The 24,316-nt window shown below is 57.7% G+C and overlaps 1 protein-coding gene across 4 annotated transcripts; it reads right to left on the bottom strand.

Moving 5' to 3' along the window:
* Positions 1-2,892: 2,892 nt before the first annotated feature.
* On the bottom strand, positions 2,893-24,316 carry HNF1B (HNF1 homeobox B). Of its 4 annotated transcripts, none has more exons than XM_069033121.1 (9): positions 23,872-24,316; positions 19,193-19,392; positions 17,679-17,943; positions 16,991-17,232; positions 10,791-10,954; positions 7,978-8,110; positions 7,678-7,869; positions 7,170-7,288; positions 2,893-4,768 (listed from the first exon to the last, which is right to left on the bottom strand). In XM_069033121.1, exons 1-9 carry the CDS (start codon positions 24,207-24,209, stop codon positions 4,748-4,750), a joined length of 1,674 nt encoding a protein of 557 aa, XP_068889222.1. In that variant the 5' UTR covers positions 24,210-24,316; the 3' UTR covers positions 2,893-4,747. The 4 variants fall into 4 exon arrangements, with proteins under 4 accessions (XP_068889222.1, XP_068889221.1, XP_068889224.1 ...); XM_069033120.1 differs by having other exon boundaries at positions 7,978-8,113; XM_069033123.1 differs by having other exon boundaries at positions 17,679-17,865; positions 23,872-24,315.

Genomic DNA, 24,316 nt, shown 5'->3' on the forward strand with positions numbered 1-24,316 from the left:
GCACCGCCCGCAAACAGCCCGGCCTCCCGAAGCCAGCACTCTCTGCATTCCTCTCTGTGTACTCCTCAAACTCTGCCACCAGCCCGCTCAAAGGCTTCAAAGGCTGAGCCTGTTTGCAGCGCGCAGGGAGCGACAGCGCTTTCCCCTGTGACCTGTGCCGGCAGCGCCGGGACCTCAGGGCAGCCGTGTGCGGGCTGCTCCGGTGGCGAGCACAGCCCCAGCCTCGGCACAGCCCCACACTGCTGCTGCTGGCTTTCCTGCTGACATTCCCGGCAGATCCGGCCATCTGGCTGGACTGGCAGAACGGGTTTGGAAAGCCCGCGTGTGTGAGCTGTGCTGTTGTGCAACTGCGCCGTCCTTACGTGTGCACACGCTCTGAGAGACGATTTATAGTCACTGAAATCGCCTGGCTGCATGTTGGTGTCCCCGAAGAGGCCCATCTGATGCCTTCATGGCCAGCAGAACATCAGCTCCTTCACAGGGGCTTCCTGAGCAATCCAGCTGTTTGCTGCTGGCCTGTGTGAGCCGGACTGGCTGCAGCCCAGCCAGCACCAGAGGCCTGGGCAGCCCCAGCACTGCCCTGGCAGCAAGGTGGGCACCAGCACCGGGCTGCTGTCACACACCTGGGGACAGGGACCCGGGCACCAGGCCCCCAGACCTCAGCCAGCTTGCAGCGCTGGGCCCTGGACAGGGTTTCCCTGGCTCCGTTCCTCCCACAGTGACGGAGGTGATAAGCCCAAGGAGCCCTGCTCCGAGGGACGGCCAGAGCCCCGTGCTGAGGGCTCGTGCTCAGGGTTTGATAAGCCCTGTCGTGACTCTGGGGCAGGCAGCGAGGGTGGCTCACCTGGTTGTGACCCAGTGACTTTGCTGGCAGCACTGACGGCGCTGCAGCACAAACAGGAGGCAGTCGGGGCATGGGATTTACCCATCGGGGCAGCTGTCACAGCTGTGCTCTCTTCGGAGGTGAAGGAGAGGTCATGCTCCTGCCCAGCCCTTCACATCCCACCTCTGCGCATCTCAGGCTTCCCTGTGCTCTTCCCCTGCTCCTCGGCCCATGGACTGGGGAAGGAGCATGAAAACAGAGAGCTTTGTGTGATACCTCCATGAATGGAGCAGGTCCTTGTGTCACACAGACCCTCAGCAGCCCTGACCACAGCTGTCACCCTCTGACCCTGGCAGTGCTGGGATTTGGGGGATTTTCCTTTGTACCCACATCTGCACTTTAAATTAAATGCAGCCTTGTCCCTGTGCCCTGCCAGGATGGAGGCTGCAGTTCACATGAAGAGACACTGCTAAAGCCTCGTGGCAGCCTGTGGATCCTCACGTGCAAGGAATTCCCTTATAAGCAGCTTGGAACTGTAAAACAATCACTCAGCCCTGTAAAACTGTATTGGTCATAAATGAACTTTGTCATGGTTCTGCTGGTTTCTTTGCTCCATAACAACTGCATCACCCACAAACACCACGTGCCCGACAGCAACAGCAGGAAAAAGTATCTTCCAGGAGCTTCATTTGACATGACACCACATTTTCCAGCAATTTAATGAGGCAGCCAGGGCACCCGTGGGAGCAAACACCCCACCCAGATCTTCTCTGAGCAAGGTGAGGTCTGGCCAGGGACAGCCCCAGCCCCAGCCCAGCTGCTGCAGAGGCTGCTCTGAGGAGTTTTGTGTGGTATTTACCATCCAGAAAGGTTTCCTCAGCCAGAGGTTAACTCAAAATCAGAGGAAGCTTTCTCCCCACACAGGTATGTGTAGCACCCACAGCATCCTTAGCAACCCGTCCTGCTTCCCCCCTTCCCAGATTCTGCTGCCTGGGGATGGGAAGTGACAGCACACAACGCACTGTTCAGCAACTTCATAAACCCACACCTCTGGGGAAAGTACCATCTGTTATTAATCATTCGTTCTACTCTCATTATTGACTTTATCCTGTCTGCTTCATCACACTCTGCTCTGTGGGAGTCACCTGCTCCAGCTGTGTCTTCATCTGCTTGTACCCTCTGCCCTTCTTCCCCTTTTTTTTTGGCTCTGTCCCCTCTTCCTTCACCACGTCCCTCTCTGGTGGGGTCAATTCTCAAAGCCTCCTTTTCCCAAGGTTTTCACTTACCTTCTCTGCAGAGCTGACTGGAGAGCAGCACTGACCCTGGACCACTTACCAAAGGGTTCTTCATACCCCAAGCTCCATCCTTTCAATCTGTGATCCTCTTACAGCTGGTGCAGAAATCAAACCCCAAAAGGTACTGCATAAGCTCAGCCTGCAGCAGCTCTAGTGCTTTTCTCCCACCTGCATCCCACTGGATTGTCCATTCCTCCCTCTGCAGGGCCAATTCCACCTGGATTTGCATCAGCCAGGGAAAGCTTAATCCATTAACCTCACAAAGGTTCCACCCTTTTCCACTGCTGTGCTCAGAGTCACTCAGCTCTGTTAGCTCTCCACAATCAAGGACCTTCAAAAGCTTTCCAGCCCCTAGAGCACACCCTCCCACTTCCCCCTCGGGCTGCACTGACCCACGGGCTCAGCATCCAAAGCGGATGGGGCTTGGCTTTGGCACTCCCCTCCTAATTGGTTTGCTTAGCACTTGGCTGCTTAAGTTAGCAGGGGACGAGGGAGGAACCGTGCTGGGCTAAGGGCAACATCATTAGGGCATCATTAGGAGGGTGAGGACATGGCTCTCCCCACCTCCAAAAGCCTCCTACAGTTTCTGGCTGATACCTGGGGATTCACAGGAAACACTGGACTCCTCACATCCAGGCAGGTATAAATGGAGATGATCATTGCAAGGGACAGCAGGAGGGACACACCACCAGCCTGTGTCCCTGTCAGCCCCACCTCTGCCAAACCACCACAGATGATCACTGTGGAATTCACAGACCACACAGCAGCAAGGACTCAGAAGAAATGGTGTTTAATTATGGTATACATTAAATTAAATGTAATTCTGAATATTGCTCTCCAAATTCCTGATGACTTATTCACCGTAGGGCAGCTCCAGTCAGTCCCAGTGAGGGTGAGGGTCCCACTGTGCCAGAGAAACTGAGTCAAAGAGCCTTTCTCAGCCCAAAGAGAGCATCCAGTGTTCTCCTTCTTAGCATGGTTATTTGTCCATGGGCACTTCTGCTGCTGTCCACCTCTCTAAATCCCTCTCAGCAGTTGGCACATGCCACAAAGTTAGTGAAAAATCATCACAACTGGGGAGTATGAGATCCCTTTACGGAGGGGAGCATGTACAGAGGAGCTCGTGTCTCACAGAGGGCAGACAATGCCTTTAACAGCTTCCATGGCTTCGGGAGGTTGGACTTGGGCACCCAAACTCCTCCAGGGCTCTGGTGTCTATTCTCAGCAGGTGCCTGAGGGGCTGGACATGCCCTCACCGCCGAGCTGGGATCATTCACAAGCTGGAGATCTTGCTGCAGAGCTTTCCATCCAGGAGCTGCTGCCGGGTGAGACAGGGCAGCAGCTGGAGCGTTCACACCACAGCCCAGATTCCATCCATCCATCCAGGGTACCACGAGGATGAGAGCACCCTGTGTGCTGGCAAGGGTGGAGCCAACAAGGCTCATCATCAGCTGCTGAAGGCAGGAAGAAGCCACCTGTACTGGCCATTTACTGGGCAGGAGATGAGGCAGTAACTGGGCACCCAACCCCTCTGTGCCCTGAGGGGGGAGAAAAGGGAGACAGCCTCTGAACCCCATCTGCGGAAGATCCCATCAGAATTCCATGTGGCCTCATTCAGTTTGTAGCAGCAAATGCTCCAGGCTCACCTGGACGCTGCTGACACTTCCCAGCAGCTGGATGTGTTCACCAGGCTGCCGACTCCTTCCCCACCCCACCAGAGCCCATCTCAGAGTCCCCAAAAGTGGGAAAGTCCACTGAGGTTAATTCATAGTCACAGTTGTCCCCACATGGATCGTCCAGGTCCTGCTCAGCTCGCCCTGTGCCCTTCCCTCACGTGGGATGTCACCATGCAGGAGACACGTGTCTGCCTGTCCTCCTGCACAGCAGAGCCCGGTGCTGCCTGACCAGTGTCCTTGCCAGGCCCAGGATTGGAATTAACTCATATAAAGGAAAAAGAGAAATACAAAACCAAACCATCCTCAGCTCTGACCTTTACCATAAAAAAAAAAAAAGGAGAAAGAGAAGATATTCAAGACCAATATATACAGATGGGGGAATTGCACTTAATTACAGTAGTTTACATCCATTGGACAAAATTTACTTCTTTTTTATATAAATCTCTATGTATAGGAGTGGGGAGGGGGGAGGATGGAGCAGACTGTACCTGTATTTACAGTTTAATTGGCTCAGTTCAACAACACATGCAATTCCTCCCTCCAAACGCCAAGTAACAGACCCCGGTCCCTCTCAGTCCGCCTAGTGGAGGAGTATAACTTATATATGATCCATCTTCCCCTTCTACCAGTTCCCAGCACAGCTCGTGCCTTGTTCCTCGGGAGAGCCTCTTGGAAGGCAAATACTTCAGAAAAACAATCCCCAAGACACATCTTGGAAATACTGCGTGGAGGGAAGGAGAGGCAGGTCCCGGGTGGGCCCCGCGGCTCCGGGCTGGTCCCCGGCGGGCTCGGGAGGGCTGCGGGGAGCCTCGAGCCCCGGCTCCGTGTCGGGCTCCTCGCTGCTGGGCTGTGCTCGGGCAGGCGACTCCCGGGCTGTGAGCGCAGCTCGCCGGCGGGATGTTGTGGAAAATAAGATCCCGTTGCTATGTGCAAAAGCAGCGAGGTGTGGAGCATCACCAGGCTTGCAGGGGACACTGCGGAGGGAGAGAGAGCAGCACAGTGAGCGGCGGGGAGCGAGGCAGGAGGAGAAGGTAGCGCTGCAAAGCATTCGGAGGCATCACCTCCTGCACTCCTCCGTGACCTTGGTGGTGCCCTGCTCAGCCCCGAGCCCTCCCTGGCACCCCTGTGGGGGAGGCAGTGGGAAAATACTTTCTTAGCCAGCTATTGCCACCCCCTTTCAATAATAATAATAATAATAATGATGATGATGATGATGATGATGATGATGATGATGATGATGATGATGATGATGGGCCTGTTTGTGCCCAGGCTGTTGCAGAGATTGTGCCACGCACCCCAGGAGCAGCCAGGCTCGAGGCTGAGCTCGGCTACAGTGAGAGCAGTGCCGGGGGCTCATTGCTGACCCCCAGCATTGCTCTCACCTCCAGGGATGGAGACGAGCAGCCCCCACTGCCATATCCATCCCACTGCAGAGGCCCCTTCTCCATCCCTCTCCATCCCTGGGGTCCCTGGTGGGCAGGGGGCTGGGGAGGGGGGTGACCTTGTGGGCTGGAGCACACAGCAAACATCGTCAGGCGGAGATAAGGAGACGCCAGGAGCCTCCCGTGACATGTCATTAGGGACTGGCTGTGGCTATCAGGTGTTTGCCAACGTAATAAACATGGTGGCTTGGACTCAAGCGTTGTCAAAGGAACCGGGAGGTATTTGCCCCTTCCAGGTCTAATAACAACATCTGATAAGAGACCCACAGCAAGTGAGGGGAGAGCTGAGGGGTGACCAGGGACCTCCCCCAGCTCCATCCCCCCCGCAGGACCCAGAGCAGCCGCCTCCACCACGGAACAGGTTTTGGGGCCTGGTGGGGGCTGCCTGCTTTATACCGAGGCAAAGTGTGGAGGAGCTAGGGCACAACCCCTGGTAGCCCCAGTTGATGACAGAAATCCAAATCACCAAAAATATTCAGGTATTTGAGCAATTTGGGGGGTGAGCAGCATTTATGGGGCCCCCATGGTGCGTCTGTCACACTTCATTCACCTCTGGCTAATGAAACCAATGACCATCAAGAAAGAAATGCATGTCCAAAAATAAATTTTTCCAGCTGTAGCTTGGGCTATGGTTGGTAGGAAAAGAGACCCTGGAGGCTGGGAGGGTTCTCTGTTGGACACAGGGGTCAGACCATGCCCTGGTGCTTGCAGGATGTTTATCATGTATTGGGGGTAATGGGGGGGTGGGTGCCCCTTCGCCGCAGCAGGTGAAGGGTCCTGGCCCCATATGCCCCCTCCTGAGCCGTGACAGCTCCTCCTGCTTTAATTAAAGTGCAAAAACGTGATGGAGGCAGAAACCCCCGGGAGCCCCAGCCCCGTGGGCAGCGCTGGTCAAGGTAGGGTGATCGCAGGGCCCGGGGCAGCGGGGATGGCCGGGCGCTATCTCCCTGCCAGGGACATTTCCTGTGTCCCGGGGCTCCCGCGGCCAGCCCGGCATCAAAGGCAGGAGAACTCGATTAATCAGGGGCAGTTCGGGCTGAGCGCGCAGCAGATGGGCCGATAAAGCTGCACGGAGGAAATGGAGCTCCGAGGGGCGGCCGTGCCTGAGTGGTCACCCTGAGACCTGCAAAGAGTGAGACCTGGGGGGGTGGTGTTCGTGACCCCTTCCCAAGCACCCCAAATCCCCCACGTCTGCCCTTTGCAGCCCCAGCCCCTTCCTTCATCCTCGGCAGGGGTCTCACAGCGATCCCGGGGGATCTAACAGCAATCCCACACTGTATTTACTCTGTGGTCATTGCAGACATTTTTTACCTGTCCCCTGTCAAACCTCATGAAGAAAGTTTATCTGAATGCAAGTTCAAGGCTCTCTCTTATTTATCTAGCAATCAATAAGGGCCACATATTTCCCACAGTCCCCAGATCTGGCTCTCAGAAAGGGACTATTGTCTAAGGAAAACCTCACACACCTGATTTGAACCAGGATAAGTCCAGCCTTACACCTGCAGTGGGCAGATGATAAAGGTTTATGGGCTGGGGGAAGCTGGGGAGCCTTGGACTCCACTTGACTCTAAGCAGGGTCAATCCCCCTGGACACAGGCAGCAGAGCCTGCTTGGTTCTACCTTCTCAGCCCCAGTAGGATGCTCCCACTCTCATGGAGTTGCCCCAGGCATGAGCAGGGCCCAGCTGGTACCAGCAAGTGTTAGACAAAATTGCCCAAATCCCCATCATGCCACCTGCAAGCAGGTGTTTTGGAGCCTGTGAAGGGGCTAGAATGGGGTTCTCATCCTCAGCTTCCCACATGAGTGCAGCACAGGCAGCAGGATGGGATCTCTGCTACTCCCACCTCCAGCCCCATATCCAGAGGGGAAAAAGCTCCACTCCACCTTCACCCCCCACCCCGTGCCCCCTCAGCCACCTCTGTGGGGCCATTACCTGCTTACTGGAAGACATATTGGTGAGCGTGCTGATGCTGCTGGTGTCCGTCACCACCATGGCCGAGGGGAAGCGGGAGGTGTGGGAATACTGGGGAGGCTCCTGTTTGTGTGCATACACTGCGGAGAGGAAGGGCACAGCTCAGGGAAAAGCCACCCCCAGCCAGCAGGTCCAGGGATGGGAATGGGCAGCATGGAGACAGGGATGAGATAAAACAAGCCAAGGGAGGAACCCAGCACTTCCCCACAGGTCACTGCATTCCCAGGCAGCAGCTCACCCCCAAAAACCCATGGGGACTGAGAGGCTGTGGCTGGACCCGACAGATGGAGCAGGGGAAGGACGGGATGGGACAGGATGTGACCACCCCGCACTGCTGAGCATCCCATGAGCTGGAACCATGAGAGAGGGGCAGCAGCCAAGGGTGCCAGCTTTGGGCAGGGGAGAGCAGAAGCTGATTTCCCATCTGAATTCATTTCCAGGGCCCTCCACAGCTCCTGCTGAGCCTTACTGTGTGAGTTCTGCAGCTGGGTCACGGTGGCCATGAAGGGCTGCTGTGTCATGTGGCCGGGGGACTGCTGCATCAGCGGCTGCTGGTGTGGGCTGTGGAGCTGCTGGGAGAACTGGACCGGCTGCAGGGCTGCCAGGCTGCCGGCCACGCTGTTGATGACGGGGACACTCTGAGCCTGCGAGGTGTTCAGACCTGGGAGCAGGGAGAGAGCAGAGCGGGGACGTCAGCGCCGGCAGGAGCGGGCAGTGTCCCCTCCCTGTCACAGGGCAGGGCACAGAGGCCACCTCGGGGTGCACTTACTCTGGGCGATGGCCATGACTCCCGAGAGCGGCGTCATGATGAGGTTCTGGGACTGCTGCGGGTTGTGGTGGGACAGGCTGTGGATGTTGGTCAGGGTGCTCACTGGGGGCAGCCCGCCCCCCGACACCGAGAGCTGCTGGGAGCAAGGCAGGACAGGCACAGTCAGAGCACGGCCACGGGGTGCCCCAGCCCCCTCCTCCACTTCATGGGGACATTGGGGGATCAGCAGAGCCCCCTCCTCAGAGGGGAGCAGGCTGCAGTCCCGCTGGGGCTTCACCCCACACAGTGCCCACGACCCCAACTGCAGCACCTCAACTTTGTGTTAATAAACAGCAAAACAGCAGCAGGGAAGGACTTTGCTGGCACTGGCTTCCAGCTCCACTGGAGCATGGCACCGGGACATGGCACATCCCCAGCCTTTGCTGTTTTGTACCCCAAGTCCAAGCTCCAGCCCTCGGGGACAGCTGAGGGCTCTCGACACTCATTAACTTCTAACAATTGTGCTTGTAGGGGAAAGTGGGACCTATAGACTCGGGAAGGTGAAGAAAAATGACAGAAAGCAGATTAAAAGGGCCTCATGGTGATGATCTTAGTCACCAACCTGGCAAGATATTGGTGAGACAGGGCAGGTGTGCACAGCCAGAGTCAGTGCCCGGGGTTTCAGGCCAAAGTTTAGAGATCAGACAAAGGCACTTGGCATGTGCTGCGAGGACTGGAGCTGGTCCCCAGGACATGTAAGTGCCTTATTTCTTTAATTGCTGCCCCTTCCCCTAACCCCTGTCGTTAGCCCTCTTGCACTGAGCGATCCCCGCGGCCCTTCAGGTGACATTTCTGGACACCAGTTCCGAGCACCTTGTTTATTTTGCACATGTGAGCTGGAGATAGCAATTGAAACAAATCCATCAATAAATTCCAAAGCCCGGGAGTGACTCACATTTCCTGATCCGGTATTTTCCACTTTCAAAGTCCCTTCAAGGCCGGGTTACACCACACTCGGCTGCACAAGTCAAACAGCTCCCGGCAAGCGCACGCGGCTCGCCAGCAGCCCCGGCTCCTCTCACAGGGTGTTTTAGCCCCACAGCGCTGCACCTGGATTGTGCATGACTGGAAAAGACCCTCCAGGCACTGGACCCTCAGGGCAGACCCTCTGGCACTAACACAGCTGAGGCAAACACTGGAGCATGAAAGAGTGAGCCACCAAAGATTTCTGGAGCCTCAGTAATGCTCTTTCCTGAAAGATGCAGCAACTTCCTTGGCAGCTCCTTGTTTCATGTGGGGCATTAAAGGCACATGTTTACTTACTAGAAACCACAGCCTACAGCATATTTCTATTAAATCACTTGCAAGCACCAGCTAGCCCTGCCTAGAGATCAGAGATAAGCTGGCAGAGCCGCGGTCCCGCGCGGTCCCCACGGCGCTGGGCAGTGTCTGTGCCGCGGGGAGAACTCAGCAGGGCTCTTCTGCTGCACTTTAGCAAGTGGATTTTCCCGGTTTAATCTGCTCCCTTTCCTTCTGCCGTGCTGCCCAGCCCCTTCCAGGGGTCTCTGCCCCAGTACCAGGAGCTGGCAGAGAGTGCTGGCATTGCCTCGTCCTTGGGGACCCCCCGCCCTGGGCACGCGGTGCTGCTGCCACCACCGCCTTTATCCCTGACTCATTTTATGGCTTCCAGGCTGAGGGTTATGAGGCTCAACACGCCCCTGAGGCGATCTGGGCGTGCTGGGGCAGAGGGAGTGGGCTGGGGGGGCTGGGGTGTCACTCTGCAATGTCCCCCCAGCTTGGCAGGGTGAGTGCCAGAGCCCGAGGGGCTGCACGGAGACCCTCTCCAGCCAGAAGGAAAGGAACAATGAAACGGTGCCAGAGCTGCGGGAGGGGACAGTGAGCCCCTCCATGGCTACCCAGCTTTGCCAGGAGACCGACGGGATAGCCCAGGAGGGACAACCCTCTGAAAATGGAAGTGAAAACCGGGGAAGAACCGGCTTGGCCCTGTCACCCAGTGCCATGTTTGACTTTCGATTTCAGCAGGAAAAAAAACTCCTCCCGGAAAAGCAGCAGCTGCACGCAAACCTCTGCCAGCCTGCTCCAGGGGCGGGCTGTGCCCTGCTATCACATCCCATCCCATCCTGACCCGAACCCCTGTACCCCTTCCTTGCCCTGCTCCTTCACCCACTCCTCCAGGGGCTTTGCACCAGGAAGGGGCACCCCGAGTGCTGGAGCCCTGCCACAGCCCTGCAGCACCAGCATGGGGACATATCCTGCACCACAGGGATGCTGATGTCACATCCCTGCTCCTGCCATGCTGACATTGACGGCTCTGCCCAGCAAAGCCCTGGCAGCAGAGCCCCAAGGACACGGCAAAGGGGATGAGGAGAGGCAGGAGCTGCGGGGCCAGAGCCAGCACGAGCAGCTTCAATCCCCTGGGTGATGCCCCGGGACAAGAACGTCCCTGCTCGCAAGGAAAGCTCTTCCCCACCGAAACCCCAAACTTGGGAGGGCTTAGGGAAAAAGTAATGAATGAGTATTTTATCGATACCATGTCATAGGCAGGAGAAAGCAAACAGTGATCCACCCAGCGCGTTCAGCCTGCGATCAATGAACCCGCGGGCTCTGCCAGATCCATCTCGGAAAACACTCCGTGTCCCACCGGGAGCGCCGCCTCGCAGGCTGGCGGTGGGGACAGTGGCACCCTCGTCCCCCACAATGCCCCATTGTTCAGCCTGGGCCGCGTGTGAAACCCGGGGAAAGCGTGTTTGCTCTGCCCGCTGGGCCCTCTTATCTTATCAGCGCCGCCGCCACAATGGGCCAGGTGTACTCACCATTTTACCGTCGGGAGAGAGCAAACCGTGGCCCGGGTCCAGGCTGGCCGGGGAGACCTGCTGCAGGACGGCCTGGCTGGTGGTGACCATGGCACCGCTGCCGTGGTGGCTGATGGCCCCCGAGGACGCCGCCTCGCCGCTCGCCGCCTGGCTGTACCGGACCCCTGCAAAACACCGCCGGCGCTGGCATCACCCTCGGGCACCGGAGAGGTGTGCCAGGGCTGTGCCGACCCCCTCGGAGCCTCCAGCCCTCCCACGGTGCGTGGCACAAGGATGCAGACGTGCACGGGCTCCTAAATGACACCCGTGAATGACGAACAGGAGCGAGAGCACTGAAAAGTGTGTCCCTTCCTCCAGCACCGCTTCCCAGCTTGTCCCTGACCCCATCTCCTGAAGTTACAGTGAGCAGCTCCCAGATCCATGGCTCCCACTGTTTTCTCAGCCCCTTCTGCATCCAATTCCCTCTCAACACTCTCTCCACAAGTGTATGATTAACAGGGCACCGCAGCAAGGCAGAGGGACCAGACACACACCACCCCCCAGAGCAGACCCCAGCCCTCCACTGCCCTGGAGTGAAATCTGGCCCGAGCACAGGCCTTCTATATAAATATATTTAATTTGGCTGAAGCAGCCCACACTGATAACCATATGATCAGCCATGTGTCATGGAAAGGCATCTACAGATCACAAATAATTAACTGAGGAAAACCCATGGGAAACAAAAGTGTCTTTTATGGGGCTGCCTTGACGACTACGGTGAAAAGCCATTTATTAGGAGGAGTCCAGCCCTCTGCTTCCAGCCAGATTTACTGAACTGCCGTGGGATTGAGGCGGTGGATGATGGACAGACAAACCACAGCTCTCCTGGGAAAAAAACCCATGGTGGCAAAGCCCATCTTGCCAGCCACCGTGAGCATCATCCACCCGTGACCCCCAGCCACTGCACAAGGGCACTGGGGACAGCTCCTCCAAATGACCATCACAGGGGAGGTTCAGCCCATGTCTGGCTTGGTGAAGGATGCTCTAAGGGCTACTCTGAAATTAATCTCTGAACCAAGGAAAAGCAAAGAAATAATAACTGGAGCCCAGGAGTTCCACCAGCTCCACAATCATCTGCCCAAGCACAGACCCACCCAGACCCTCTACCAAAACCACAACAGTCACTCCCTAATCACCTCCAAATTTTCCCCATCAGCTGGTCAAACACATCCCACAGATAGGAATCTCCTCGCGATGTCTGGTTCCTGATCATTTCCCAGCAAACCACTTTATCCCTGATAATAAAAGAATGTCCTCTGGCAGGTGGATATTTGCTGGCCCGAGTGGACGTCCCTGCCATGAACAGGGTAAACATTACTCAACCCGGGCACTGTCACACACATTCTTCCCGCGGCCCCGGCCCCGCGCAGAGGGTGCTTCACTCTGGGCCGGGATCCCGGCGCTGCTTAAACAATGGGAGGGGAGATAAAATAAAGCCCTTTCTTCTGGGCGCGATCTGAGAGATAGACGAGAGCACAGACGGCTCCTCTCGCAAAGGAAATCAGAGTTTCTGCTGTCCTCAAGCTCTTCTGGGTTCAGTAAGAACAAAACACAAAGTCCATTTTAAATGCAAAACCATGCCCTATCCAGCTGAGGGGGTGGTAACTCATGAGCCGAGCCACCCAAAGCTGTGAAGTTGGCTTTAAAACACACAGGAGGTTAAATGCTGATTTTCAAGCTCTTCCTTGCAACCCCAAGGACAAGACGTTGATTGTTTGAGGAACAATAACCAGCGCCGAGATTCCCAGATAGGCTGGGGACTGAGGTTTTGGGTCTCTAGATAAAACCACTGAAGACTCTGTGTCTTGATGAAGAGTCTTGATGAAGATTAACTCTCCCCAGGAGAGCGAGGCTGGGCTCTGGGGCTGGTGACAGTGGTGCCACTCCCCAGCCCCACCAAGGACCCTGCTCAGAAACCACTTGCTGGGCAGGGAGAAGCCTTCTGCCAGGGCTTCCTTTAGGAAGCATCTATCCTCACTGGGTTTCCCCCATTCCCACAATGGGAGGGGTGTCATTATTTATGTGTCCCCAGGGCTGGGATGGATTTGGGCAGATCAGATCATTAATATTGGGAAGCCACTACAAGGCACCACTGCTGTCGTTGCTGCTGTAACACATGGAGCTCCCTGATGATGGGGGTGCCTTTCCTCAGCTCCCCAGGTCTCCCTCAGTCACTGAACCCTGGGATCCAGCCCTCCCCTGGCAGCACAACCACTGGGCCCTCCCCACAGCACCCCCACATCTGGGGTGAATGCATGGGGACAGCTCCAGCTGCTGGCACCAGGACTGAAGGATTCCTCCCGGAGCGAACTGGGGGCTTTGGCATTCAGGGTTTATGAGCTGGGCCCAGACAGCCATCAGAGCCCCACACAACGGTTCTCCCGCTGCTCTCCTGTGCCTCCACAGCTGGAAGCAGCCCTTGTGCAAAGGGATTTATTCCCTCTCAGTCTTCCCGCGGCTGCTCAGGAGAGGAGCCTGGATGGGGATCACCAGGAATGGGTCTGGCTGTGGAGCCTTCCCTCTTCAAGGTTGTTTTTTTTTTTTAACTGGAGCTAAAGCCATAATATAAAAGTCTGTTTATGGGATGGGCCATTGTGTGGCCCCTGAGCTGCACAGCCTGTGAAATGTTTTACTGCTTTCCCCTGCCCCAGACGAGCCGCAGGGTCCGGCTCCCGTAGCCTTAACCCTGTTCCAGCCGACAGACAGGGACAGCAGCGTGACACCCCCAGGACAGGGGGGTCCTGTGCACCCACAGCTTTCCACAGACAGCCCCAGCACCTCCCGACTTCCCTGCTGCCATCCTCACCTCCAGCATCTGCCCCTTCCCCCAGCTCCAGGCTGCACTTCTGCCCCAAGCTTCACCAGTGTCCTGCGCATCACCAGCAATGCCAAACCCCAAAACAGACCCCAAAAAATCACCAGTGAGTGATCTGGTGGCAGCAGGGATTCAGCTCTGGCTCTGCCTGACCCCCCAGGATGCAGCCACCAGTGTGGAACAGGGTGTGAAAGTGGGGTGAGAAAGGCAAAGTGTAATTTTTGGGGTCACGCTGGACTCAGTGATGCTCCACCCATTGACACCATGGACAGCCAGGTCGCTGATGGGACAATTTCACGCTCTCAAAATTCAGGTCCAGGCAGCACTGAGGGCAGCTCTGATTTTTGGGCTGCCACTCAAATTGTCCCTAAAGTGTTAATCTTGCTCAGTTACAGAGGTGCATAGTTTATATCCATTATAAACCCGTTTATGGGGACTAGACCCTCCCATTTTGCTGCTGTCATAAAGTTCTAATTACCCCCATAAAACAGGGAAAAGCTCCTAACAGTGCACTGTACCCACCAAGCCCCACAATGCCCCCGACAGTAAAATATTACAACTGCTGGCACTGGGTCCCAGTCAGAACCAGCACCCCAAAGAACACTGGGGAGGATCCAGGTATAAACCGGGGTACCCCTGGAGAGAAGGTTTGCTGATGGGCTCTGCTTTAAAGGAAAGCTAAAGCACTTAAATTGCCCTTTGGGTTTTAGGAAGAATCTCAGGGGTGGAACTGGGTTATTTTTATGTTTATCTCCATCTGTAGAGGTATCCAAAAAAATATATATGTAAGTAATGCATTTTAATATATATGTATATAAATGTGATTGCTCTGATATCGCTCTGCTACTCTGATATTTGCAGAGCAGGGATGGATGGATGGATGGATGGATGGATGGATGGATGGATCACACCCTGACCCCCATGGGCGTGGAGCCCCCCAGGACAGGCTGGAGGCGATGCTGCGGGGCCGGGGCTCTGCGGGTGCGCCGGGCGGGCGGGCGGCCCTTTGTATGCAGGGTGGGAGCGGGGGGCGGGCAGTGCTTGCCCTAATCTCATCAATGGCCCGATTGTCTTCAGGGCTCTTGAAGATAAAAATGGCATAAGCCAGAGTCTATGGCATGGCACCGAGATAAAGCCCCGAGTGACCTTCAAATCAAACAGGGAACCAAGATCGCTGATAAAACCCAGAGTAAGGGAAAAGTCCAGCCTCGGAGAGGAGCCTCTGAGATAGAAAGGCTTTAAGTATTTACCTCCAAATAGTTAAAAACTACAGCTCGAGGCCTGACAGATGGGTCCCCAAGCAGAGACCGGAGGATGTTTGACTTTTACAGCTCTCATCCCTGCCCCGCTGTCATTCCGCCCTTTTGCAAGACCCCATTGATGTCCCAAGGAGAGGCGATCCCTCTTTGTCCACGGGCACGGGAGAGGTTTGCAGCTGCCCCACAGCTCCAGCCCCATCGTTTCCTGCCGGGGACGTCACGGGGGCCGGGCAGGGCAGGGGCAGTGTCCCAGCATCGTCATTAAGCTGTTAAGGCATTGAGCGGCCCAGACGCCGCCGCAGCGGGGCAAGGACAGTTCAAATCCCAGCATGGACAGCCAGGATGGGGTCAGCCAGGCAGCAGAGCCAGCACCGAATGTGCCCCACCAGGAGTGGATCCCCAAACACCTCTTGGAGGAGGTTCCAGCAGCGATGGACCTGGTGGTGTTTTGGGAGCCGGAAGCCTCTCGGACCCAGCTTGGCTCAAGCACCCTGTGGCAACCATGGCTGAGCTCCATCCCTGCCTGTTGCCCCCAAATCAGCCCTAAAACCCCACAGTGTCCCTTGCTGCGCCCATCTCCTCCTCCTCAGGATGGATACGAGCACCGACCGCCACGAAATTCCCGCAGCCAAGCCCTCCTGACCCCTTCGGAGGGGCCCTTCCCTGCAGCCATCACTCCTGCCCTGCTCAAAAGCCCCTCGGAATGGGCTGTCACCGGCCCTATAGCCACGGCCGGCCCCTGCTGGCACCGCTCCGACGGGAAAATAAAGGTTGGGGCTTAACGGCCCCGCAGCCCCAAGATAAATGCCCGCGGTTACAGTAATTGCTGTCCCCTAATAGAAGAAAACAAAGGCTCTCGGGGGGTGCCCCATGTGCGCTGGCAGGCCGGGGGCACATCAAAGGCAGCGGGGTTCGTTCAAAGCCCCGGCTTAATTGTCAATTAAGCATGCACGGGGGACAACGCCGTGACAATGCGGGGCTGCATGCTGGTGGGGCATTGTGAAGCCCGCCGCGACACCGAAAACAGCTGATTCTGCTGACAATGTGCTTGTAGGGCACCTTGTAAGCAATCAGCCGCTGACAGCAGGGCAAACGTCCTCCCCGTCCCCGCCATTGTGCGGGGCATTCCTGGGGCAGGGTCACATTTTGGTCACCGCTGGCCGGTCCCCGGGATGCTGCCGGTTCCTCCCAGGGCCAGGAGCTGCCCACCCACATCCCCGGGTGCCCCTCGGGGGCTGCCACCGCCTGCCAACACCCGAGGACCGGTGTCCAGCCGCCCGCTGGCAGCGTCCCCAGCCCTGCGCCTCCTGTCCCCAGGCACCTTGCCCTTCCCGCGGGGACTCTCCGCCACACGGGTTCCTTTCGATTTGCCTTTGTAACGAGCTGGGTGTGTGTTACGCGCCAGGCAGGGTCATTTCCAGGAGGCGGCTGGTTCCAGCCTCCCCGACCAAGCTGTGCCGGTGCCGGGGCTGTGTCCGAGGGGGACGCGCGGCAGCCGGGACACAGCCTGCACCCCCAGCAGCTTCCCTCATCCACCTCCCTCCACTCTGGCACGGGGATGGTGCAGAGTCATGCACCCAGCCCGGGGTATCTCCAGCCCTGCAGCGAGGCCAGGACACACTGCCACACCTTCCCACAGGCATTGCCTGTGCACCCCCAAAACCAGTGCTCCCCAGTGCGCTGCATCCCAAGGACTGGCATTGGCACAACACGGCAGGCACAGGGCAGCTTCTCCTGCCCTGCTGGGCACAGCCTCTCCCTGCCCAGCCGAGCCCACACGGAACTCCCGTGAGTTAAACCAATCAAGCAAACACTGATTTATCCTCGGCGTGACGGAAACCCAGCCCTCACCATGTGGCTCGCCTGGCCATAACACTGCAGTGACAGCACGTGCTCCTCTCCATCACCATCACCATCACCATCACCATCACCATCACCATCACCATCACCATCACCATCCCTCCCTGAGGCTGCAGCAGGGACCAGGGCGAGCATCCTCTCCCTGCACACGCAGCCCCGTGGGCTCAGCATCCCCGTCCCCAGCCAAGCTCTGCCATCACCCCCCGAGCACCCTCGGCGAGGCTTACCTGGCATTTTGCTGGGAGGGGAGGCGCTGGGCTGGTTGTGGTGCGGGGAGCCATGGGACAGCAGCAGGTTCATGCTGTGCGGGGGCTGGCCCGAGCTGTAGGCGTCCATGGCCAGTTTCTGGCGGAAAGCCTCCTCCTTCCGCCGGTTGGCGAACCAGTTGTAGACACGGACCTCCGTCACCAGGTTGGAGCCCAGCCCGTGCGCCTTGGAGGGGGACACTCCTCGCTGCAGACACTCGGCCCTGCACGTGCAAGGGGACACGTTGGAGCAAGGGTGAGGCTGGGGGCAAGCAGGGGGCTCGGGACGACAGCAAATCTGGGGGAGTTTCAGCCCTTCCTATGAGCCCACCTGCTCTCTTCAACTACAGCCATGCTGTAAGGGCCATCCCCACTCCCTCTGATATTGCTGGAATGCTGCAGCATCCCTGCGGTATCCCTGCTGCATCCCTGCATCATCCTTGCAGCATCCCCATCACATCCCTGCCCTAGCACGGAGCTCACTCTGCCCCAAACATCACCCAGATGGGGAAAACACGGCAAGGAGAGGCCTGGCAGCTCGGCAAAGCTGTGCCATGAGCCGGGAGCCGGGGTGGCGAGCTGGGAGCCCAGCATCTCCCACAGCTTTCAGAAGGAAGGCTGAGGCTGTGGGGCAGGGGAGGCAGCACAGGCTGTGTGGGACAGCCATTACCTGTTGCACTCCTCCACCAGAGTCTCACGCTCCTCCTTGCTGGGGTTCTTCTGGCGCTCGTAGGCTTGGTACAAGATTTGCTGGGAGGCCGGCCCCCACTTGAACCGATTGCGCCGCATCTTCTTGCTGGGGGTTTCAGAGCAGGCGTCGTCGAGCTGGGCAGCCCCCTGGTTCTGCTGATTGAACTCTGGAAAGAGAAACAGCAGCTGATCCTGACTGCCTTTGTCTGTCATATTTCCACAACCCTGGACTGTCTGGTTGAACTCTGAAAGAGAAAGGAGCAGACGTGAGCTGGCCTGTAGCCGCCGCTCGGAGTCACTGTCCCGCGCGGAGGTGGCCCCCCCGTGTCCCCTCCCGCAGCACCCCGAGCCCATGGCAGCCTTTGGAGCAAGCCAGGTGCTCCCTGCCACCCATCCCGGGAAGGGGCCAGCCTATTGCCATCCCTGTTTAATGGGGAGGCACATGCAGGGCATGCGTATGGCCATGCATATTCATGGACAGGGCCCCTGCCAGCCTGCACTTGTTTCGGGAGGATTTTTCCAAGCAAGGAGCTGGGCAGGACGACTGCAAAGCCCCCCAAGAGGGTGCCCCTCTCTGCTCACCCACAGCTCCCCTCCCACTCCCATCCCGGCGTGGTGGGACGCCGGCCCCGTGCCCGGGGCGGGCAGCACCAGAGGTGACCTTCGGCGGCCGCCTCAGCCCCAGCGCTTGTCACCACGGCAGTAAAGGGAGATTAATGGGAGGGTTTTATTATTCCCACTTTTGCAGGGGAATTCTCCCTCTTTTTATAATGGCTTTTCCCCCCGTGACGGGGGGGAAACAGAGGGCAAGGCTGGAGCAGGCTCTGTTTGCTCTAACATCTCAAGGTGTGTTTTCAGAGCAATGGCATTTGGTGCTAAACCCTTTTCTCCACTTCCCGTCTGCTGGATTTTGCATCCTTTTGGAGGAGGGAGGCAGAGCCCTTCCCTGGGGGGTGTCAGTGCCACTCAGGGCTGCTTTTAGCTCAACGGGACAGATCCCAGGGCAGGGAACAGCGAAATAGGGGCACACAAGAATAGTCTGTGTTCTTGGTCAAAATCATCTGCATTTTAAACAGCACAAACTGCCCCAAACCCTGATACAGACAGCAGCAATTCAGGGGCTTTAATTTTCTCTCTCTACATTTTTTGCTCTTAGTTGAAAAAAATGAGCAGCCTTAGAAATAAAAGGGAAAAGAGGCAAAGGTGGGAAAGGCACCTAATTGTGAGCCATCATTAATTGCTTTCTCAGCTCTAACTAATACAAACACCCTGAAATTCAGCTGTGTGGGTGAGCCAGGGGGAACCCTGCCACCAAGAGGGGCTCTCACCCAGTTCTCCTGCACCTTAAATTCATTTTACTTGGAAAACTGTTTTGGGGAGATGCTACACAGCTGGAGTCCGGGGGCTGTGCTGGTACCCAGGGGCAGGACTGGGACACGGGGACCCCTCTCCCCACCAGCGTCCCCAGAGGCGAGCGCTGCCGCGGGTACTTACGCCGGAGGATCTCCCGCTGCTTGCGGACGTACCACGTGTACAGGGCAGCTCTCTTCTGGGTCTTCATGGGGGTGCCCTTGTTGAGGTGCTGGGAGAGGTGGGACTGGTTGAGGCCGGTGACATCCACCACCTCCCTCTGCGGGATGTTGTGCTGCTGCATGTACCCCTTGATCATCTTCGCTGCCCGCCACGGGTCCTCGCTGCAAGAAGGGAAATCAAGAGTTAATATCTGCTGCCAGGGAAAAGCCCCCAGTATTTGTTTCTTCCCATAATGGAAACCCTTCATTACTGTTACTATTATTATTATTATTACTATTTCAGAAGGACACAAGATCCTTCGAGCGTATATTTTTCTCCAGGCCCCTAAAACAGCCCTGTCCCACCCCAGGGCTGGTGGGATGGGTGCTCACACCCACCCCAGGGGTTGCCAGCCAGACTGTTCCCCCAGGGAGGGAGAAGCAGAGGATCCCGGTGTCCTGGTGGGACACACCAAGGTCTCATTAATGCCAGTAAAGCTCCTCCAGATCCTCCACAGAGAAGCACAGCCTGTCCGTGAACTGCTGCGGCTGCGTTCAGCACGAGTTCTGCCTTGGAAGATACACACACGCTGTGGGAGACACACACGGATGGGTATGGGAAGCCCATCCTGGTCTCTTAATGAAGAAAGAGAAGTGCTGGGGATGCTTTTCCTGCCCCTGCTCATGGGTGCAGCACCTGCACTGTGCCCCATGCCCCCAGGATCGGCACTGGCTGGCAGGGACCCCTGCACGGCCACCAAGCCCCACCTGCCGCGCTTGCTGTGTAGCTTCTTCCTTCCATTCCCACAGGGATAATGATCTGAAAATCTCAATATCCCCTTAAAAGAGACCCTATTCCCTCACTCCCACAGCTGTGCACGCATCGACCATATGTGAAAGGGTGAGAAGCCAAGGTCAAACCAGGCACACAAACCCCAACGAGTCCCCAAACGCAAAACCGAAACCAAAAACCCCAAAAATGTTGAGTCATTCCTGATTATTATTGAACACTTGATCCTGCAGGATCTAGGGTAAATGACTCTTCTCTAAATCACATTACTTTTGTCCTTGGAGTAGCTGAGGCTGATTTAGGGAACAAATAAAATTACAGCTGAAAATCCAAATGCTGTCCGTGGCCTTAAGCTCTATCGAATGCCCAGTGTGCCAGCAGAGGAACAGGTCCACACACCTGTGCTGTATCCAAGACCCCTGGGTTTATTCTGGGCTAAAAGGAAGCATTTTAGCACTGAAAAATCGGCATGAGCCCAGACCTGGTCACAGTCCTGCACTCAAATAATGCGATCCCCCAATGCCGCGCTTGGAGCGACCGTCCGACTGCTTTCCCAATTCATTACTTATTTTGGATCCTTCAGCTTGTCAAGTGGAGGAAGAAAAAAAAAAAAAAAAAGCCCAACAAGAAGATTTCTTACTTTTTGTCCTGAATGCAGCTTGAAAACAAAGCTGATTGGATCCACGGCAAAAGTACCGGAGCAGAGCCAAGCGGGGCTTTGTCACACCCCGGGAAGGAGCCATGGAGCCTTCCTGGAGTCACTGAGCCTGTGCCCAACCCTGCATCCTCCAGGCAGGGGAACCCTGCTGTATATAGGGGGTTCTTTCCACGCCATGGTTCCCAGGAGAAGGTGGGAAGGAAGGAGAAGGATGCGGAGAAAACGTCCTTCGCAGCGGCACTGGGCAAAGCCGCCGTGCCCGGGCTGAGGGGCTCGGGCAGACCTTTGTCACAAGCGGTTCATGTCACCTAACTGATCCCACTAATTACTGATTAATAACAAGTTAATGAAACAGAGCTCATTATCATTTCTAAGAGCGGTTTGGTTCACCACCGAGCCCGGGGCAGCGTTTTCTCAGAGTGAAACCGTGAGCCAGTGAATCAGAGAACACTTGGAAAATGTCAAATGAGTGACTCGCAGGCTACAGATGAGATTTTGGAATTCAAATAAAATTTGGCAACGTTTTGGCTGGAAAAATGTCTGAGAATTAGCAAAAAAAAAGTCCCAGAATTTCCCTCCATTTAATTATTTTTAAAAAGGCTTCACCTTGACATTTCCAACGTGTTTCACACTTACACTTTCAAAACAATTATTCAGCTCTTAATTTCTGAGCAGTGATTTTTCCTTTACAAATCAACTTGACCGTATTCAAAAGGGTTAAACAACCTGAAACCAAACCCAAACATTTTGTTTCATGTTAAACAAAATGTTTGGACTTGACCCAAAAATGAAACGTTTGAGTGTTTGTTTGGCCTCTTTTTTTTTTCCTTTCTTTTTTGGTAACCTAAAAAGTCAGAGAGGAAAACCTTTTGAGTCAACACCAGCCCTTTTTCCTTGATTCTGTCACCAAAATGAAATAAAACCAACATTAATTGTCCAACCTTCAACACGACTTTACTTACAAACAAAACCAAAACCCTGACCCAAACCAGGAGTGCTTTCTAATACTGGAAAACCAGTTTATTGCCCTGGCTCCACAATCCTTCTCCACCAAAATCATGGAAAGGTGTGTTTTTCTTGCACAAAATTAGCCCCACAAAGCCTGGCTGCCAATGCTGCCTGAGAAGGAGCCGTTTCCCCACTCAGTCTCACACGCAGGCGGGGGGCCAAAGCCTGTCCCTCTTCTCAGCGATTCTCAGACCAGCTCACCCATTTTGTCAGCCTCAAACCCAGGTAAATACACTCCACATCCTCAGAGAAATATGCCAAGAATTTATACAGATGGATTATAAACTCGGCTCCCTGCAGAAAAGACGTCCCTCGCCAGCATCTCCCTGCACACCAGGGCATCGGCTGCACCCGCACTCCCCACACATTTGGGGGTGGCTTTGCTGGGTCCCCAGGCCTGGTGGTTTTCCCCAAGTCCCCAGCCCATGGATGGGATCTGGGTGCTCCTGGGATTTATTATTTGCCTGAGTGGGGTCTGGGTGAGCCCTGGCAGGCGGGATGGGGCAGGGAGGGAGCCATGGGGTGTCTCTCCCAGAGCTGGGCTCTCCGTGCCACCGCCCAGGGTGAACCCACGGGGACCACGGCACCCTCCACTCCATGGGTGGGCAGCAAAGCCCAGACCATGGTCCCGGAGAGCTGCAGGGCTGAGCACCCCCAGGGGTGTGGGAATAGCCTGAGAGTGAGCCTGTCCTGGGGTCAGGACACCAGGGGAGCAGGAGAAGAGGGGGTTCAGCCCCCAAGCATGGCCGCAGTCGGTGTCTCCCGGCTCCCCTACCCGCTCCCTCTCCAAGTACAAAGGCCTCTCTTAGAGCAAACACGAGCTCTTTGCAAAGGCTCCTCAGGGACATGTGCCCGCTCTTGTTTGCACCCAAGGCAAACTTTGCACGGAAACACCTGTGGGAGCACAGTGATCCCGGGGCTCAGCCTGCTCGGCACCCACGGCCACCCCGGGGATGGATGTGGCCAGCAAGGAGGGCACAGGGGACAGGTGGGAGCACCCAGGGGTGCAGGGCTCCGTGGCAAGCAGGAGGGGTGGGAACCCATCAAGAAAGGCCTGCGATGGATCCTCCCTCGCACAGGGAGCCCCTGTGGCACCGGAGGGGCCCCAGCCTGGGCAGGCACGGGTGACACTGCCCCGTCCCCAAACGGCACCGTCTGCCCTGCTGGTGCCGAGGCAGGACCGGAGCACGTCGCTGCCGCGGCCCAGGGATGTCGGGGGGGACTGGGGGCTGCCCCTGGGTTCTGCAGACTGGCAGAGGGCACGGGCACACACGGGCGGCGGCACCGGGACCGCGCTCCGGGTATCGCGCTGGGCATCGCCACAGGCTCCACACCGGCAGCGCACAACGGGGGAACACGGACGGACCCCGAGGCGTCCCCGCCGCACTCGGGGTGTCCCCGCGGGGCTCCCACCTGCTCGCACCGGCCCCGCGGCCGCGGGAGAGGCGGCGGCCGCCGCTTCCCCGGGGCTCCGGAGCGGGGTCGGTGCCGCCCGCGCCCCCACGGGCCGGGGCAGCGCTGCCCGCCGAGCCCGGGGCTGCCCCGTTCGGCCCGGCCCGGCCCGGCCCGGCTCGGAGCGGAGCCGCATCTCGGGACGGGCCGGAGAGGAGCCGCCGCCGTCGGGGGTTCCCTCCTCCTTCCCCGCTGCCGGTCCGCTTTACAACCCCTGCAATGAATAACCCGCCGGCCCGATCGCCCTGATCGCGGCCCTTTGTGTATCTTTCTGTTGATGATTTATAGAAATAAATTAATAACGCCCCGGGCTCCACGTGGTGCGGTTTATGTTTGAGCCGCCGGCGCGGAGGGACGGAGCCGGCGGCCGGTCCGAGCCCCCACGGCCCCGGCACCGCCGGCCCCGCCGCGGCCCCGACGGGACGGGGGGGACGCGGCCGCCGGGCTCCGGCTTCCCCCTGCCCGCTCCCCTCCCCCGCAGGGTCTCCGCCACCGCCGGGCAAGGGAGCACCGGGACCCGCCACCGGGACTGACCGCGGGGCGGGCAGGGAGCACCGGGACCCGCCACCGGGTGGGACACACCGAGCAGGGAGCGCCGGGACTGACCGAGGGGAGGGCAGGGAGCGCCGGGACCCGACACGGGGTTCGACACACCGGGAATGGCCCCCGGGCAGGGCGCTTGGTGCCGGGGCCGTCGGACCGAGCGCCTGCGGGCGGACCCCGGCGCGCCGCGGGGTGAGCCCGGTGCCGGTACCTGATCATCCTCTCCACCTCTGCCCGCTGCTCCACGGCCTCCTCCGTGTTGAGCGACTGCAGCTCCCGGAGGATCAGCGGCGTGTCAAAGTCGTCGCCGTCCTCGGAGCCCTCGTCGCCCGAGAGCTTGCCCTTGCCGTGCCCGTTGGCCAGCGGCGGGAGGGCGGCCCTGCCGTCGGGGGGCCCGCCGGGAGACAGAGGAAGGCTCTCCAGCTTGACGCCGAAGCCGGCGGCGGGCACCATGTCCTCCAGGGCGCGGATCAGCCCCTCCTTGGTGGCCCCGGAGCTGAGCAGGGCGCCCAGCAGCTCCCGTTGCAGGGCGCTCAGCTGGGACACCATCCTCCCGGGGCCGCGGCGCGCCCGCCGCTCGCCTCCCTCCTCCCCGCTCCGCCCCGGCCGCGGCTGCTGCGGGCCGCGGGCCGCGCTCTACCAAGCCATGACCGCCA

This window comes from Aphelocoma coerulescens, chromosome 19 (assembly GCF_041296385.1).
Source record: "Aphelocoma coerulescens isolate FSJ_1873_10779 chromosome 19, UR_Acoe_1.0, whole genome shotgun sequence".
Taxonomy (NCBI): Eukaryota; Metazoa; Chordata; class Aves; order Passeriformes; family Corvidae; genus Aphelocoma; species Aphelocoma coerulescens.

Coding starts and splice junctions, on each gene's coding strand:
- HNF1B (XM_069033120.1), bottom strand. CDS start 24,209: ATGGTGTCCCAGCTGAGCGCCCTGCAACGGGAGCTGCTGGGCGCCCTG. Junction 17,944..19,192: donor GCAGCGGGAGATCCTCCGGC/GTAAGTACCCGC, acceptor TTTCTCTTTCAG/AGTTCAACCAGACAGTCCAG. Junction 7,870..7,977: donor AGTCATGGCCATCGCCCAGA/GTAAGTGCACCC, acceptor CCCTGCTCCCAG/GTCTGAACACCTCGCAGGCT.